Raw genomic sequence first — 18827 nt, 5'->3', positions numbered from 1 at the left:
TTTTATGGAATGTAATTAAGTGATAATCATAATCTGAAGTAGTATAATTTTAGTGATAATTGCTAAATGTCGGTTCAGAAGCCGGAAGGGCGAAGTTACGTTAGTATAATTATCGATTCAATAGTATCTGGATTGTTTGATTAGTATGTGTCCAAATTTTTGTATCTCGTTTGTGACTAGTTGCCTCATTTCACTATAACTTTATATGGATGAAGCAGCTAATATTAGATCATTGACTATGAACTGTCGGATTTTGAGATGAATTTTCATGTTATAAGACTCTGCCAGATTGTGCCATTGTACTCTACATTAACGTTTAAATATCCCTAATTGTATTCATAGAATCATGTACGTTCTTGACCGATAGATAGTAGGTAGGCAAAACATAGAAATAAGGCGAAAATGGATACTTTACCTTCACGATTCTAAACTTGGCCACAATGCAATAGAAGCAGCCAGAAACATCAGCAGGCCATTTGCAACGACACAGTAAGCAAGCGAAGCATGCAGTGATAAAAAAAGAATTGGATCCGGAGATATCTCACACAGGGGTTGAATGCTATAATTACCAAAGTATTCGGACTCGGGGCCTAACCTCTGTCGAAACTGATTGTAAAATTTGGATCCGGAGATTTGAATCAGCCATCGGAAAATGAACTTTGAACACTAGTTCCAAAAAAGTTGAGTGTACACCATTCCATTATTTCCAGTCATTTATAAGCAGTTGAAAAAGTTTATAAATGTAGTTTCTGTGAACTCGCTGGAAAAATATTTACCCGTTCCCTAGAAGTTTGCTATCCTAGAGCATAAACCTTCCGTTTTTTTTTTTTTTTTTTTTTTTAGTCCAAAGGGATTTGAATCCCGAAGGACTATTAGTTTCGTTTTGGCATTTTGCGTCGGACTCATAAATGTCGGTTCACTTTTCAAACTGTTGCCACAAAATGTTAGAGTCCTGCATTATATTTGAAGAAATTAAATAATGAAAAATCTGCATAAATGTATGTATATTTCTCGTATTGTGATAAAACAACGGTACATAGAGTCATCGAATTTTGAATAACGTAATCCTCCAACGAATATGAGCATGTGGAAGACCAAATTTGAAATTTGAAATTTGTTTTATGATCGATTTCCTATTTTTTAAAACTTTGACGAATTTTTGATTAACAAACTCAAGGATTTCAAAGCGAGCAATGGCAACGTTATGCAGAAAAAACATTTTTATCTCCGGCGCGTGAGTTTTTGTATCGGAAATTCTAAAGATATGCTCATTTTAAAACTATTTTGCGATATTCCTGTTGAATTGAATTTTATGGTTTAAGTACGAAGAACATGATGTTTAACAAATAAAGATAAACCACAAAACGTTAAAAAAGCGTAATTTAATTTAGACGTAATTTAAAATCTAAAACATTTCAGATTTTTTTTTTTTTTTTTTTTTAAATCAGAGTAATGATACATGATTAAAATTCGATTTAATATGCTAATGATTGACGATCTGCGTATGTTGAAGAGGCCTCCAAACCGCAAGCCGTAAGTGAACTTTTTGTAATGGTGTGTAGCTGATATTGCTTCGGTGCAAAATAATACATCTATCTACTTTGTCTGTTTCCCCACAAAGTGTGGTGAAACATTCTATACTGTGAAAAAAGAACTCAGCCGAATGATATGCATCCCAAATTACGCATCAAGTTGTTTTATGTTTGATTAGGTTTCATGCTAAGCAAGATAACATTGTATAAAAGACAAAAAAATACACAATTTATTTTTTGAGACTGTTCTTTATAAGCCGTATTTACCAGTTCTCTTGCAAATGTGCTGTTTCATTTTTTGAATATTTGGAATAATTTTAGGTGGAGGAACAGTTCATCAATGGCATAACTGTTATAAATGCCTACAAAGAATTTCTTAGATGCAGAACATCAGGTTTCTATTTTAAGCATGAATGCTGTCATATCTCTTTGGAAGAAGTATATTGAATTTAATGCATTGAATTAGGGATGCAGATTTTGATTATTGAAAGTGAGTTTTAACTGGATTATCATTGTTTGAAATTTCAGTACGCAATTCGATAGTTCATAAGGAATGAAAGAATTTGAGAGATTGTATGTGTATTTTTTAATGCGCTAGAAAATGCGGGAAACAAGGAAATGGTTGTAAAATCGCAGACTGGGGAACGGCAGTCTTTTACATTTACAAACTGTCGTGCTGTATTTTTACCGTTAAAGGGCAGTCATGTTCAGCAACATTTCCCGTAATTCTGGAGCAATTGTAACGTTAAGAACTAATTTTGAAACGTTTTACTCAAGTATCTACGTTGTTAGTACATACTAGTTCAGCCAATACCGAGGAAACAAGATCATCACGGAAATCCTCGCTAAGCGTGGGAGGGGCGGATCTTTGTTTGGAGTTCCGAATCAAACTAATGTTTGTAGGTGATAAATTACTTAAGATAATCAAAGTTTCAGGAAAGTTGCTGCTGTCTGTATGTTGTCCAACTATGTTCTTGATTTTGATAGACCGTTTGTAATCTAAACATAGCATAGATTGTTCAACGGATATGCGATTACAGGGATGCTGCTATGGCAGACAGAACAGTTCACAATACACAACGTCTGTTTAAAAAGTTCCGAGATTGCATTAGTAAAAATTATAGAAAACTCAAATGGAGGTTTTGATGCTTCAGGTGTTCTACATACATTCTTCATGTGTTCCCGCCACTTGAGTAAAACGCACATAATGTTTATACAACCATAAGAAATTGTCAGAAAACTCCTTGGTTGGGCATGCGTGTGACTGTGGCATGAATATCGGTTACGTAGTCAAAGCGCTGATACTTCATATGAAGATTGAATCTGGAGAATTTAAAATAAAATCACTCAGCACCAAATCGGGTGAATATGGGGAGTTAAGAATTGGCAGATGTTTTTTTCCCTAGAAAACAACAGCCGAAGCAAGAAGAATCTCTCCTTCCATCGTTGTGGAGAAACCCTCTGAATCCGATCCATGATAACATCCGGGAATTGCATTCCCAATTTTATCCCACTTATGATTCCTGATTGTTTATTACATGCCAGGAAGAAAGTCTGTTTACGAACTTTTTGTGCAGATGGTATAATATACAAAATTTTGCGATGGAACCTTTAAACTGGAAGGTAAAAAGTATCTGGTTAGGTTACCAGTTATGATGTTATGATGACCAGTTATGATGACCAGCTGTGCGTATAACTAGAAGCTATAAATTGTCAGACAAGTATTTAGGACTAGTAACCAACAGTCAGAGTTGAGGTTGGTAGCTTTCAATTATGTACTTTGAATTGTAGGGTCCATGTTATTTGTCCAAAAGAAATGAAGCATGATTCTGAATACAACACGAAGAAACCAGTTTGGGGAAGATTAGTGCTCGACGATGAATTTTTGATCTTTCAGCAACAATATAGTGATACAAATCTGGGGCATTTAGTCTCTGCTGAAGTGAACTTACAATCAAAATATTTGTTTAATATTTAATAGGCTTGGAAAGACGTACTTCCTAAAATGTTCACTCAGATAGTCAGATAGTAAATTATGATAAGAATGCCCATAGCTATATTGTAGAAAGAAATCCAGAAAGAGATAATTTTATGATGGATAGGTTTGACATTGGGTTGTCAAAGAAAACGTCACGGTCGGAAAAGTTGCGAAGGAAACAAGTACGAGGGGAAAACATCGTGGAGAAAAAACGGCGGTAAAATTGCACAGTTTTAAAGCGTCGTGGTGAAAAATAAATTATGCATAAAATGTCGCATGATGATAATGAGATTTGGTTATCCGTATTTTAAATTTCATATTATTTATGAAAGGTAGAAGAAATTAGAAATATTTGTATTTATAATGTTTTAGGTATTTTGAACTAATAAATGATTTTTAACCGAAAAATTAAGAAAGAAACTTGACTTAAGCACACAAAATCTGAAAAAGGAAAAAAAAAAAAAAAAAAAAAAATTACAGTTGCATATTAATGTATTGGTGACGTCAACCAATGAAATGCATAGGAGGCACTAGTTATCAGTCTGAGCTTGGTTTTGGAGCGAGAGAAACATAGGGAATAAGGGCTTACGGGAACCGATAGTTAAAACGAAATTACCACGTAAATAAGATAACTAATGTGCATACTTCAATTATTAGTAGTGTAGCTTGTGTACGTTTGAATAAGTACTAAGATATGAAGAAGTGTTGATTTTTGTGTTGAGAGGAAAAGAAGACTGTGGGGATATCACAGTTAAAGAAGAACTATTAGTCTCGAAACTGTATTTTGCTTCAAATCAGTGAAAGGGTTGAATCACTTTTCTAGATTGTTGCCACCAAATATTATCGTCTTGTATTATATTTAAGGAAATCGGATAATGAAGAATCTGCATGTATGTTTCTCGTACTGTGGAAAAACAACAATATCGAGTGTCACCAAATTTCGAATAACGTAGTCCTCCTAGGCACCAGCAAGCCCGAATTTTTGAATTTCGAACTTGTTTTATTATTTGTTTTATATTTTGTAAAACTTTAACGAATTTTTGATTAACAAACTGAAGAATTTCAAAGCGACCAGTGGCACAACTGTACGGAATAAAATACTTTTATCTGCAGCTGTGAGAATGTCTATCTGAAATTCTAAAGATACGCTGTTTTTAAATGTTTTTACGTGTATGCGTGTGTGTAAATAAAAAAAAACACCCCTTTGGGCGTAACATAAAATCTGAATGCTTACAGTTATTATTATTATTATTATTATTATATTATTATTATTAAATACATCTGTAGTTTTTCCATGGAGGATTATTTTATATGGTATGTCTTAATGATTAATTTGTACCTAAGATCAGTTCACTTAGACTAGTGTTTTCATGATGAAATCTGAAGTTTTCAATGTGTGGAATTATCTTTATGATAAAAAATAAAAGGCTGTATTAATTGTTGAATAAATAAATAATGTTCTTTATTTCGACGCGTATCGTTCTTTGAGATGTTGTTTTTCAGCACGAAGGTTCCGAACAACTTAGTAATTATACATTTAGTAGTAGACAAAATATTGAAACAGTGAGGAAGTGCCTATGAAATGGTGGTAAGGTATGTGCAGCGTCAAAAACATGTGAACGCGTTTATAGGATAGGACATACACTCCCGTTTGTGTGTGTCGATGCCTCAAGCGTCCAAAGATGTGCTTCAAGCGAAAGCCAGAATTAGTTTTAAATGCAGAAATAATGCTTGTAGAAGAGTGATATTTAAGATTGTGGCCGCATATACAAAAAGAACAATATGTTAAATCAAAATGAAAGAATAATTTATGACAGAAAATGATGATTACCGAAAGATAATTGTCATAATATTTGGCCTTGTCTGCTACTGACTTTGTCCTTGTGGAATATCCCTCCTCCTCAAAAATAAATAAATAAATAAGAAAGGAATGTAGCTTGATTAGTGGAAAAATCTCCTCTGAGATGGCACAATTCTATTTGGTTTAACACTACGGCGGGAAGCCATCTCACGACGCACAATAACTGATACGTAAGAAAACTAATAAAGTCTGTCTTAGAAAATTCTGGTTTCACGTGGCAAAGATAATAGGGGCTATCGTCCAAGTTGTCTATAATCATTTTGCAAATTTCTTCCCTTATGATATACACCTATTCTATACTTAAAACCATAAATTGCAAGCACCACCACACCTAGAACTTCAGCTACTGGTAATACTTAATTTAACCCAATGAATTGTTATTCACTCTTTTCCCTGCTACACGAAGATTTTGCGTATGAAGAAATTCAGTTAGAGTGTATCATTGTCACTACGTAGTTTGAACAATGAAATACGGCAGTGTGTTTGAGATGTTCTGGAACATTGTGCCATGTATCAAGTAAACTTTTAGTCATTTTGAAACAACCATGTAGGAGAGTTTATGTGAGTTCAATATATGCTTCCTACATACCTTTCGCATTTGAAAGAGATCCTTTTGACGAGGAACGGAGGAAGTAACGTTGTGTTATGGCTATGCACTGGAAAACATCTCTGTTAGCACATAGACCAAGACCCTTTACTCTCAATAGACTCTCTCATTAAGACTTATCAGTAGACCACTATAAACTTTCTTAATTTATTCATCGTCGAACTGCTGGTGTTCTGAATACTCACGGTGATCCATCTCCTTATTTGTCCTAACCGTGACCAAGTGGTTAAGATCTCTGAATACTAGGGCTACGATCTAGATTCAATACTAAGCGAATGGGCTGGCTGTATGGTTTAGTTTTCCGTATTTGTAACGTGAATACGAACCAGTTTCCCTTAGAAGGTCCTTCACGAAGATGTTCTTCCCATTATGCAGATAGCGCTTTGTGATATTTGAATCATCTCGTTATTTATTAAAATAATCTTTCACAAGTCTACCCAATAGTCAGTTACCGTTTGTAAGCAGGCATCGTGCGAATTTTGTCTTGATAAAATTATATCATGGTTGTCTTCTGAAAGAGCAATGGAAAAAACTGGAATATGCATGAAAATAAAGAAAAATGATTTTCTGGAAAGTTATATGAATCTTTAAAACAGGGATTCTCAACCTTTTTAAAAGAATAGTTTTTTTCTCGATCTCCTTACATTTTCCTCTGCATTATATAGCAAATATCATAATCACAAAATTAATGCGCATGAATAACTTAAAGAACAGTTAGAATAAAAGTGTGAACAAGAGTTTTGAAAACAATGGTTTATTAGATTTAGGTTTTTATTATTTTTTGTATTATTATTATTTTGAGTTTTACAAATTTAAATAAGTTTTCAGATACAAAATCACAGATTCTAATTGCCCAAAATTTTGATTTCATTTAATAGGATGGCTGCGCTTGATCCATCGATGCAATTTTTTTAATAGTTGGCACAAAATTGCTCGACTTAATTAAATCACCTCATTTAGAAATATTCAACCTGTCTCTTGTTTTCCGTAGTTAAGTTATTGACTTGATCAAAGCCTCCTTCCACTAGGTAAAAAGAGGGTGGTGTGGTGTATTTAATTATGGCAAAGCACGCTAGGGCTATTTGCCTAAGGGGAGGGATGCCTTTTGTGAAGGACTTTCTAAGGGAAACTGGCTCGTATACACGTTACACATGGGGAAAACGCCCATGCAGCCAGCCCGTTCGCGGGATTCGAACCTAGGACCGAACTACCAGTGTTCAGCGTCTTTACCGCTCGGCCGCTGGTGGGCCGTAAAAAGAGGGAAAGCATTAGTTTGGTAACAACGTTAGTTTTGGGATTTTTAAATCGGATGACTTTTAAATTCCCAAACTTACCTAGCCTACGTATGTGTACCTATGTGTTGTGAATAAGACTTAGTTTATTTGTACGATAAAACTTTGTATTAATAAATAATTAATTATCAAATTTTATCACATTTTTTTGTAATTAATAGGATCTTGATTATGCCGATCAATTAATTGTCGGGGCATTGCTGTCGACCCCCATTCAATCCCTTGATCATTATTGACCCATTTAAATTTTCACCTATTCAAAGGGGGTCAATATCGAATCCGTTGGGAACCCCTGCTTTACAAAATTCACAAGTTTTTATTTTTCATTGCAAAGTTATTTAATGCTACTTGTAATGACGCTGGTACCTTCATTATCCCTTATGCTTAGCTGTCAAAGCTTTTATTGAGCATTCTACTTCTTATCACATGTTTAAGACTCTTGAGATAAAACGGAATACTAATTGAAGATCACGTAATATTCAAAGAAAGTACTTTATGTACACTCCTTTCATTCCCCAGGGAATTACCGTAGACTATACAAGCTAGATTTGTCTCCAGTAATGTCGACATGCCCCATCAACTAAAAGCGATTACATCTTTCCTAGCGTAAACTTACAGGTGTTATCCAGTCTGTTCTGCAACAAAACGAGACATTAGTTCATGGAGATGTTTGGTTTGGTTTGTTTCTTTACACGCGTGTCTTAAGGAAGGGGATGTCGTCATGAAAGACTTTCTAAGGGAAACTGGCTCATATCCACATTAGATTATTTTAAAGCAGGAGACGTGAAAAATGTGCAGTGTCCTCGCCGGGGCTTGGAACTGTACCTTCTCGAATACGCGCCGAGTGTGCTACCCTTACACCACAAAGACATGCAGAAAGATGGAGAAAAGACCTTATATACTCCACCTTTTAAAAGGCGACTGCGGATTAGGGGACCCAGTCGTCAAATCCTGGTGGTGAAGAATCATCATCCACCACCTCTAAGTTCTGGCTCTACTGTAGAGTCATTAGGTTATTTTGATGCTGGTGACATGAAAAATGCACATTACCCACACCGGGACGCCAATTTGGATTTCTCGACTACGCGCCGAGTATTCTACCGTTACACCACGAAGGCACGCTGGAGAAAATGCGAAAATACCTTATAGTTGAAAAAATGTATAATCTGCAATATGTAACTTGAATTAGATAATGTGTAATATGTGATTTGGGGTCTGACTTATTAAGTAATTTTTTTCAATATGCAAAATATGTTTTTTAATATGAAACGAATTATTAGCAAGAGATTAATAGCGCATAGCAAACGAAATATCGTATGTATCTCTCTCGCTGTTCTGTTCTCTCACCTGGTTTATAAATGTTTAGATGTTGCATAATGTGATTTGTAACGTGTTACCTCCGTACGAAATTGTAAAATATGAATACGTATATATGCAAAATGTGATTTTCTGCCTGAAATATTAAGGAACTTTTGTAATATGCAACACATAGTTCTTTAAACAGGAAGTTAATTAGTAACCTGAATTAAACTTAGTAATTAGTAACCTTAATTAGTAACATAACGTACAGTAAGCAGAGCAGAGTGTTTCATGTATGTTCTAGCTGCTCTGTTCTTTTCACATGGTTCAAAGTGTTTAGAAATTGTGTTATATAAATAGAATTGGGTAATTTAGAAAAGAAGTCGTAAGATTATGGATATGTATTTACCATGTGCAAAGTATGATTTAGTGTTTAACATACTCTAATAATCTGTGCTATGTAATCTACCTTCTCACGGGATAGGTGATAAAAGCTGATATCTTACATACTGTAACGAATCCACAATTTTTCTAAACATGAGTACAGAGATAGGAGGAACGTTTTAAAAGTTACATTTTCTAATCTTTACAACATTGAATCCTTCATATTTAAAAGTGCCTAAAGATGAATATTTGCGTTATTTAAAACATTTTTGTAACTCAGATATATGTCTTTGACTAACGATTGCGAAAATAAAGGATGAGTGAGGACTTTAATCGACACTCTGTGTATAAATTATACAAAATCAATTAACTAAACAGAACTTCACATCAACAGTTTTAATTATAGATATAATAGGACAGAAAACGTGAAGACAATTAAAAGAAAGACTTCAAAGAATATTAAAAATTAAAGTTATTATTTTATTCTGAACATATACACTACTGTACACAAAAATGCGAAATTCGAAACCTTTATGTTTAAAAATTTTGCTTTATTTCAAACTAATGAATTTTTCGGGCAGTTTAAAGAAAAATACAAGTGTCATTTCTGTTTAAGTTTTATTAAGGAATTGTTAATTCTTTACTTTCTGCCACGAGGGTCGATCATTCTAGAATTAATGTATTGAGAGGCAAGCAGTTTTACCATAAAGTTTAGAATATTACGTACAGAATGCGAGGGTTTGGCCTGCGTTCCACTCGCTAATCTGCCAATTGAAGAAAACAGACTTGCTGGGCTTCCTGGGAATACTTTTAGACAGGGAAGTTAGATTGTATTTGGTAAATGTGTGTTCGTTTTGTCGAATGTTTCTTTCACGAATGTTTCACTGTCGAATGTTGTAATCAATCAAATTAGACAAAATTTGTTACATTTATATCCTTTATGGAAGGAAGCTTTGAGTTCTAAACCAGGTCTAAGTTGGCTGGCAAATTTGTGTTTGTATATTTTAATTAAAGCAGTCACAAATGGGGAAGTAGAATAAACTTGAAGTGTTTAATTCTGTGTCTGTTTGTTTGATGGCTAGATATTCTGGTGATGATAATTCACCACAAATATATCAAAAATAACACCTTACATTTATGGTAGTTGAGAATGTTAAGTTATTTGGACTCTACAGCAGGGAATTATACTGGGAATAACCTTAGTTTTCATTGAGCACAAAAATTTATTGCCTTTTATTTTTGGGGAAAGAAATTTTTTATTATATTAAATTGAGATAAAAAAATCCAAATTATAGCACAAGAAACTTCGTGACTTCATTGCAAGGCATGAAATTTCATATATGATTAATATTGCAAATGTTATTTAACTTCAGTAAAAGCACATATTTCTGTTAAAATCTTGGCATCGGCACTGTTTATAACTGTAACAGATTTCTGCAGGTGGAATCAGTTATTTGAAGCGCATGTTTTAGTTGATTTATACTATTCTGTGCGTACAGAAGGTATCCTCTTATCCGGTCTTGCTTTACCTGTCATATTTTAGCCATGATTTTTTCAAAAAACTACAGTACATCGAGCAGAAAGAAAACGTATTCAGTTCATCCAAGGAAGTAAAAGTAAGAGTACTGATTATCATGGAATATTTGAAAACTCTCGAACTTGGGCTTTAGTTCAGATTGTTAACTGCATCTTAAGCATTGTTTTCTTTTCGTGAGCGTATTATTTGTTAGTTCTTTATATTCATTTAATTTACTTTAATTTAAAATAAAGAATTCTAACAAGTGGAAAATGACATGTTAGCTATAGAAATGGACAATGAGACACATTGAATAATAAGAGTAATTTCCACGCCATTAATATTGTCTTTGTGAGGGAAAAAAATTTGCTTCAGAATGAAGAATTAAAATATTAAAAGTGATAAAAATATTACCAATTTTAAACAAGTAAATGATATAAATATTTATATGCAGTATACTTTTAGGAAATCTGATTAAGAGCCTACAAATAATACTTGGGGATTAGTTTATTTATTTATTTACTTTTTTGGGGGCGGTTAAAGATTAAACTATTGTCTGGTCTAACAGCCGGTCCTATAGAACCCGATTAATCGGAAATCTACAGTATTTGTACTTTACATTTTGAATATAAATGCATTTTTCAAAGTTTGAATATGAATTCCTTTGTAGTAGATATAATATGAGTAAGAGAAGCACACCAGTCTGAAATAAAACAAAACGCTAGTTTAGATAAATTAAGCAAAAAAGCAACCTTAATTCGGCAAAATCTTTTGCTCACAAAAATGATTTGCGAGAGGAGGGTTCTGCAGCTGCTCGGGGTCCAAATCGATAGACTGAATTCAACATTTGTGTCAAACGTAGTTGTGTTTACGCTTAATTTTAGTTTTTACATCAGCATGTTTCTCTTCCAATTTGAAGTTATCTCAGTTCTATGCTTTTGGTTAAGTCATACTCAAGTCCCTCTTCTCCAAAGGGCAAAACTGTTTTACGCAATTTTACAAAAATTATATCGTTTATATAAATGAAATACTAAAAAGATCAAGGAAAAAAAATCTGAAAGATTTCAGATTTTATTTTACGCCCAAATGGACTTTTTTTAACGTTTTGTGTGATACATTTATTTATTAAATATCATGTTCTTTGCCTAAAATTCAATCCAACAGCAAAATAATTTTTAAATGAGCATGTCTTTAGAATTTCCGATACACAGTCTCGCGCCCTGGAGATAAAAATGTTTTTTTTCGTACAGTGTTGCCATTCCTCGCTTTGAAATTATTGAGTTTGTTAATAAAATATTCGTTAAAATGTTACAAAATATGAAATTGATAATAAAACGAATTTCAAATTCCAAATTAGGGCTTCCAGATGCCCATATTCGGTGGAAGATTACGTTATTTAAAGGCTCTAGGTACCGTTGTTTTATCACAATGCGAGAAACATACATACATTTATGCAGATTCTTCATTATTTAATTTCTTTAAATGTAACACAAGGCGATAATATTTGGTGGCAACAATTTTAAAAGTGAACCGACATTTATAGTGAATCAACAGAAAATGCGAAAACGAAATTAATAGTCCTTCTGAGCTAACGCCCTTCGGGCTAATGATAGTGTCATCTATTGAACAAAACATGAGGAAGTAGTAAAAATTTATGAGGCAAAGTTTTTAAACACTAGGGGAATAAAAATTTAGTTGACATCATTAATTAAAGCTGATAGATTTTGATGAACAGAGGGATTTAATTAACAAAGATAAGATTTTGGAAGTAGTATTTCCTATTTTCTGCCATAAGTTTATAATTACAGTTCTATTTTAATGGTTAATTTAAAATCTTACTTTCATTGCATGGCAGAGGGAGGAGTAACAATATCCTGATGTCAACAGGCTCCTTCTGTATAGAATATGTACAGGTAAATAGATCATAACAAACTTGCTGTGAATATGTAAAGGATTTCTCATCCATATTAAGCTTTTGTTTTGCAAAGAGCTCATAAGTCAGCGTAACACATTTAATAGGTTAGTTAATTTTACTGCAGAGGAATACTCTAATTATGATGTACACATGAGACTACAATTATGGAAATATATTGAGTGAAAAAACAAAAGAATATGCACTTGAATCTTTATCAAAAATGGAGTTTAAAAGTGCCAAATATTTTAAAGATTATCAAATGGTATTCCTTAGAGTATATTTTGCATTTAAACATTAGTTTAAATTATTAAGACTTAAATTATTAAAGACGAATTATCCATTTTCTATAGGTTTTTATAATATCATCTAAGGAACAAATAACAGATTATGAATTAATCAACATAATTAAATTAACGAGAACTGACTTAATGCTGAGCTTAATTGTGATACCTGTGATAACAATTCAGCTTGGATTACAATAATTATAAGATACGCACGAATTACCGTAAACAATAATTGTAAAAGATGTATCTATGTTCGGAGGTTCATTGCACCAAGTAAAATGCTTTTCCTATTATGTTAAAAGTTCTCTTGACTGAATTTCAAACAAAATAAAACTTAATGAAATAAATGAACTTAATGAACTTAATTAAAAAAATGAAATTTTTATTTAACATAATGTGAAAAGTATGGGGAGCGAACTGTACAATAAGCTCTTTGTACTCACGTCTGAATACCTTCAGAATAGTCTTGCTCAGAAAACTCTGTAATAGTGCATATTTACACATGAATCTAAAAATTAAGAAAACAGTCTGTTATGTACTCCTAATATTGAACTGGACACATATTGGCTATTTCGACGGGCAAGTAATAAATACATGTGACTGTAAAGTTCTAATTCATTTCGAGTTGTCAGTGAAATCCTAAGCTGCCATGTCCACCAATGTGTAATCCACCAAGATGTCCACCAATGTGTAATCCACCATGATGTCCTCCATGCAAGCCACCGTGATGGCCTCCGTAGAAATTATAAATAGGAACATGATGACCATGTCCGTGTCCTCCATAACCATGTCCTCCATAGCCATGGCCATGTCCGTGATGGACTGGGATAAATTCACTGTGATGGAAGACAAGAGGTTGGCCTACTATGGTTTTACGATGAAGCTGCACATGTGATATAACGGGAATTGGAGGTGGCAAGTGCTTGACTACTTTGACGACGTGATGCACTGGCTTGACAACCTTTATGACTTTAGGCTCCTCGTGTTCGTATCCACCATGCCAAGGATCAATTGCAGCAACTACTGTCAGCACAAGGAATGCAGAGAGGGTGCAAAGCTGGAAATATGAAAAAAAAAAAATTCCTAAGAATGGCTATTGAAGTTAACGTGAAAGATTTTGCAACACCATGGAGATCATAAAACTTTTTAGGCATCTTGGATGGTTAATAGAGCTAACTGCTATATCCGTGGGTCTGAATCCTGGCGAAACTTAGGATTTTTATAACTATATACCGTCTTTTGAGCTTTAGGATACTTAAAATCTGGCTAGCTCTCAAGAGGTTAATGGAAAAGAAAGAGGAATACGTAACCGTAGTTTCTTTCCCCCAGAGTATTCTCCTTGAAAATTGAGATGGAATTAGGCATAATTGTTCTATCAGAAGATGCTCATGGACTGCCATCGAAATTAGCTTTAGGATACTTAGGTAAATACTTAGGTATAAAAAGCTTTAGGATACTTAAAATCTGGCTAGCTCTCAAGAGGTTAATGGAAAAGAAAGAGGAATACGTAACCGTGGTTTCTTTCCCCCAGAGTATTCTCCTTGAAAATTGAGATGGAACTAGGCATAATTGTTCTATCAGAAGATGCTCATGGACTGCCATCGAAAAGATATATTTACATCCTACAACAATTACTTATGAAGCTTCTGCTGTAGCTATACGCCATTTCGTTATGGTGAATAACAACAATAGAAATTTTTAAAACGAAGCGTTATTTAAAACATTTTTTAAATTAAAAAAATTGCGGATAATAAAGAAATTTTTAAGCGATAGTATTTGGACCCTTTCAATCTGTGCTGGTTAAATGCATTTACTCAACGGCATAATATGATCTAAGTAAAATTAAGAATTAAATCAAGAAGCACATTTTCGAAAACTTCACAAACATTGTAATTGACAATATGCGAATTTACAATAAAGATGGGGAAATTTTTTGTTATATTTTGAAACAAGAATAATTTAAATCTGTGCAACAATTTTCAGCCTGTCTAAATGAAATCAATTATGTAACTATATATCAAAAACAAATCTTAATTTTCTTTTTATAATTTAGCAATGCTTCTTTTGATGATATTAACCAAATATTCGTAAACATGCTGCACTAATAACAAAATACGTATTTGCAAATTTCGTTTAAAAGTAGTTCATTACTTTTTGTGCTTTATTTAGTTCTGTACTAGTAATGAAGCACTCCAGTTTTAAATTTTGATAAAATTTAATACTATAGGGTGCTAGTTTTAGGTAATGCTTTAAGCAATTGCGTTATCTTTTAGGTAAATAGAATTAACTACTTAAAGGAATGTACACTACGGGCATGCTACGTCAGAGTATAATGTATTTCTCAAGCCTTCTCAGCATACCTTCGTGGTGTAATGGTTAGCAAACTCGGCGCGTATTCGAGAAGGTCAAGTTTCGAGTCCTGGCGAGGGCATTGCACATTTTTCAGGTCTCCTGCTTCGAAATAACCTAATGTCTCTATAAGAGTATATTTAAACGAGAGGACAAAAGCACGAAATGCTCTCAAAAATAATGTGAGCAAATAAGCTTTGTACATTTAAGTCTCGGTTGCATTTGTTTAAAAATTCTTAGTTAACATCCGTACGTGAATGACAGAACAGAATGGGCACTACGACAGCCTTCATAAGAGAACACTGATAGATAACCTTTGTAATAGCAATAAAAGGAAAACAATGTAATGACAATATTTATAAAAAAATAAGCAACAAATAATGGAGAAATAAAGTGGCCATTTTTAAAAAAGCTGAGTTCTTGATTTAAAAATAAAATAAAATAAAAATAAAAAGTTTTGTTACGGCTCTGATTCCATATATCACAAACTTGCAATGACAGGTAAATATTTTTCACTACATTTCATACAGAGATAACGTGATATTTTTATTTAGTAAATGAAGTTGAATGAGAGCTTTTGAAATAATTTGCAACGCAATTATGTCTGCTACCACTGCAAAATAATACACAAGTTTTATTTAAATTAACCAAATATATTATTCACATATTTTATTAAATACGCATATTTTCACTTTCTTAAGTTAGGTTTATGTTATATATTACCTAATGTGTGTTATAATTAAAATTAAAGAATTCTAATTACATTTTAACCACAATAATACTAAAAAATTCTAGTTACCATTTTTTAAAAATACATGCACAATCCATTCTTATTTATAAAAAAAAAAATAATATTAAAAAATACCAAGAATAAAATTTAAGTTACGACTTACCGCGGGAAAGAAATTATTAAAAAGAATCTGAAAGCTTTCAGATTTTATATTACGCACAAAGGGGCGTTTTTTAAATGTTTTGTGTGCTACCTTTATTTATTAAATATCATCTTTTTCGCATTTAACCATAAAATCTAATTCAACAGCAATATCGCAAAATATTTAAAACAGCATATCTTTAGAATTTCTGATGCACAGTCTCGCACGCTGGAGATAAAAATGCTTTTCTTTTCCCGTAAAGTATTGCCATTGCTCGTTTTGAAATCATTTAGTTTCTTAACCAAAAGCTCATAAATGCTTTACAAAATATGAAATAGATAATAAAACAAATTCCAAATTTGGGTTTCCAGATGCCCATATTCGGGTGGAGACGATGGCTCTAGGTACCGTTGTTTTATCACAGTGCGAGAAACATACATATATTTATGCAGATTCTTCATTATTTAATTTCTTTAAATTTAGTACAGGGCTCTAATATTTAGTGGCAACAATTTAAAAAAGGGATTCGCCGTTTATAGTGAATCAACGCAAAATGTCACAACGAAATTAATACCCCTTTTGGGCAAATTGTCCCTTTGGGCTAGCAATAACAATAGATATCAATAAATGACGAATTTCTGATATAAAGGAGGCGAATGTGAAAAAAATGTAAAAAGTATCACATGTTATAAAATTCTATTTCAATAAATAAACCAGAATATTAAGCTTAAATGATTCCATGCGATGAGAAAGCGAAGGTTTGTTATTGTGATAATATTGATATCTTTTTAAGCTGTATTAAGTATTATTCCTATAGTGAAAACCTTGAAATACTACTCTGTTTTTCAGATGCACACGAACGCTTTTGTGCACAGTTGAATCGACTAACTACCACTGTATGATATACATATATATATATATATATATCTGACTACTGACGTAGAAATGGGTAATTTTTTTCCGCACTATAATCAATATCGTTTGATAGGTCATGTTTAGGTTATTCACTCCATTACATGATTTTGCTGCTAAAAAATTGCTTATATAATTATAAATTTACATTACTTGGTTCTGGGCCTGAAAATTTTAGCTTACATTTTCATCGATCTTATTCCAGATAAGGCTACTTATCGTTCATTAATTGTAATATTATTTAAATTAAAGACTTTTCAGAAAATTGAAAATTTGTATTTATCAAACTTTTAATTCCTATAGGCATGTTAAGCATACTTTAATTATTAAAATTCATACCGAAGAACAAAATATCTTTGTAAGAAATTTCAAATTTAAGTTGATTTTGTAAGTATTTTCTAATTATTATAATTAAACAGAGTTTGTTATTCCACAACTACTTAACTTGTTAAAGCTAAAAATGGAAGCTTCTGAAATAAATTTATCAAATACAGCAACTAAATTCTCATATAGGCACCGAATAAAAGTGCTGTTCCTTGTTGCTTCGAATTCCTTTGGGCTTCGCTTATTAAAAGTTTATTTCGAAAATTTAAAATGGCAGGTAAATGAACACAAGAAGTTAGGTTAGATTAGGTTAGTTGAATATGGCAGAAACTGGCTTGAATTAATATTTTACATGGGGAAAGCCAGCCGTGCAGCCAGCCCGTTTGCTTGAGATCGAACTCCCAGCATGCAACTATCTTAAGCATTTGGCCACTGGTGGGGCACAGAACACAAGAGACGTTATAAATAATATCACTAAGATTAAGGTGAATAATCCCTTTGCATCGTTAAAATATACATGGTAATTCATTTCAGAACAAATCAAAGTCCTTCTAAATATCTCACTTACCAAAGCTTTCATGGTGATGAAAAAAATTCACCAACTTTTCGAAAGATCTTAAGCCTTTGAAGACGAGGCGCTCAGTGAATAACTACGGTATGGCCATGCCTTGTTTATATAGCCATCGAAAAGAATCCTGCTTTCATTCTTTCCTCATTGCGTTGGTTGCATAAGTATAGCAACAATCACCCTAGAGGAATGATCTGATATTCCAGCCTCCACACAAAGGGCGTAACCCCCTCCCCAATTAGTTCTACCTCTTTGAAAGGAAAAGAACTAGTACATCATGATGTAAAGCGGAAGTAGATCACTTTCGCTTCCGCTTCGATGCGACCAGAATTGATCTGGTTCCTTGGCCACAGGGTATGGACGAGCTACGAATTTTATTGATCATGTTATGAGTGACCTCGGAAGAAGCAGTGAAGAAGTTGTCCAGCCTCTTTTTTGATAGCGACCTGATTCTGTATTGAATCACACCTTCATGATGGTCACGTTGATCGCGAGTTAAAAAGCATGCCGATGAAAGTAACCACTTGCTATTTTAAGTTCTCAAGTAGGCCAAACATGTGGTTCGCGGGCACTGGATTTTCTTGCGAAGGAATGCGTAGTGATGATAAGACTCGGAAATGTTTTGTCATTCATTATGCAAAGTTTTACTTCGTAATGTTCAGAAGTAATTGGACTATGCTTCATTCATTTCTTACGTTTTTTTTTTTTTTTTTTCCTTTTCTCTAAAGTATTCTTGTTTTCGTTTTTGTTTTACCAGATATTTATGACTGAGGCCTAAAATGGGGACCATCAACTAATAGAATGGACTTTCTTGCAAATTCTTTGCAATATTTTGGAATTCCTCTTGTTTAACAGTTTGCTTAAGTTCCATGTTATTGCCTATGTTTCATAACAACAGTTAAGAATTCATCCTGTTGTTTATACAAATGAATCAAATTCGATTCCAGAAAGCTTACCGATGAGAAGCTTCCTGCAAAATGCATCTAGAAAGTGCATACATTCCGCCCTCCCCCCCCCCATCTAAGAGACTTTATTTTGAGAAACTTGTTTTCACAAGGATGTAAGAGAGATGTAAACCATTTTTTTTTTTCCTTCTTTTTTTTTCCGAAGAACTCGAATATCAACCTGAGGTCT

General features: G+C 33.2%; 1 protein-coding gene across 1 annotated transcript; it reads right to left on the bottom strand.

Annotated features, from left to right (window-relative positions):
• Positions 1 to 13033: 13033 nt before the first annotated feature.
• On the bottom strand, positions 13034 to 17847 carry LOC118195669 (uncharacterized). The gene is made up of 2 exons (XM_035366993.2): positions 17694 to 17847; positions 13034 to 13725 (listed from the first exon to the last, which is right to left on the bottom strand). Exons 1-2 carry the CDS (start codon positions 17703 to 17705, stop codon positions 13297 to 13299), a joined length of 441 nt encoding a protein of 146 aa, XP_035222884.2. The 5' UTR covers positions 17706 to 17847; the 3' UTR covers positions 13034 to 13296.
• Positions 17848 to 18827: the final 980 nt, after the last annotated feature.

Source organism: Stegodyphus dumicola, chromosome 5 (assembly GCF_044657685.1).
Source record: "Stegodyphus dumicola isolate Sdum_Otavi_A_Nest chromosome 5, ASM4465768v1".
NCBI lineage: Eukaryota > Metazoa > Arthropoda > Arachnida > Araneae > Eresidae > Stegodyphus > Stegodyphus dumicola.
Note: the sequence above shows the minus strand (reverse complement) of the source record. Positions and strands in the feature narration are given on the sequence as shown.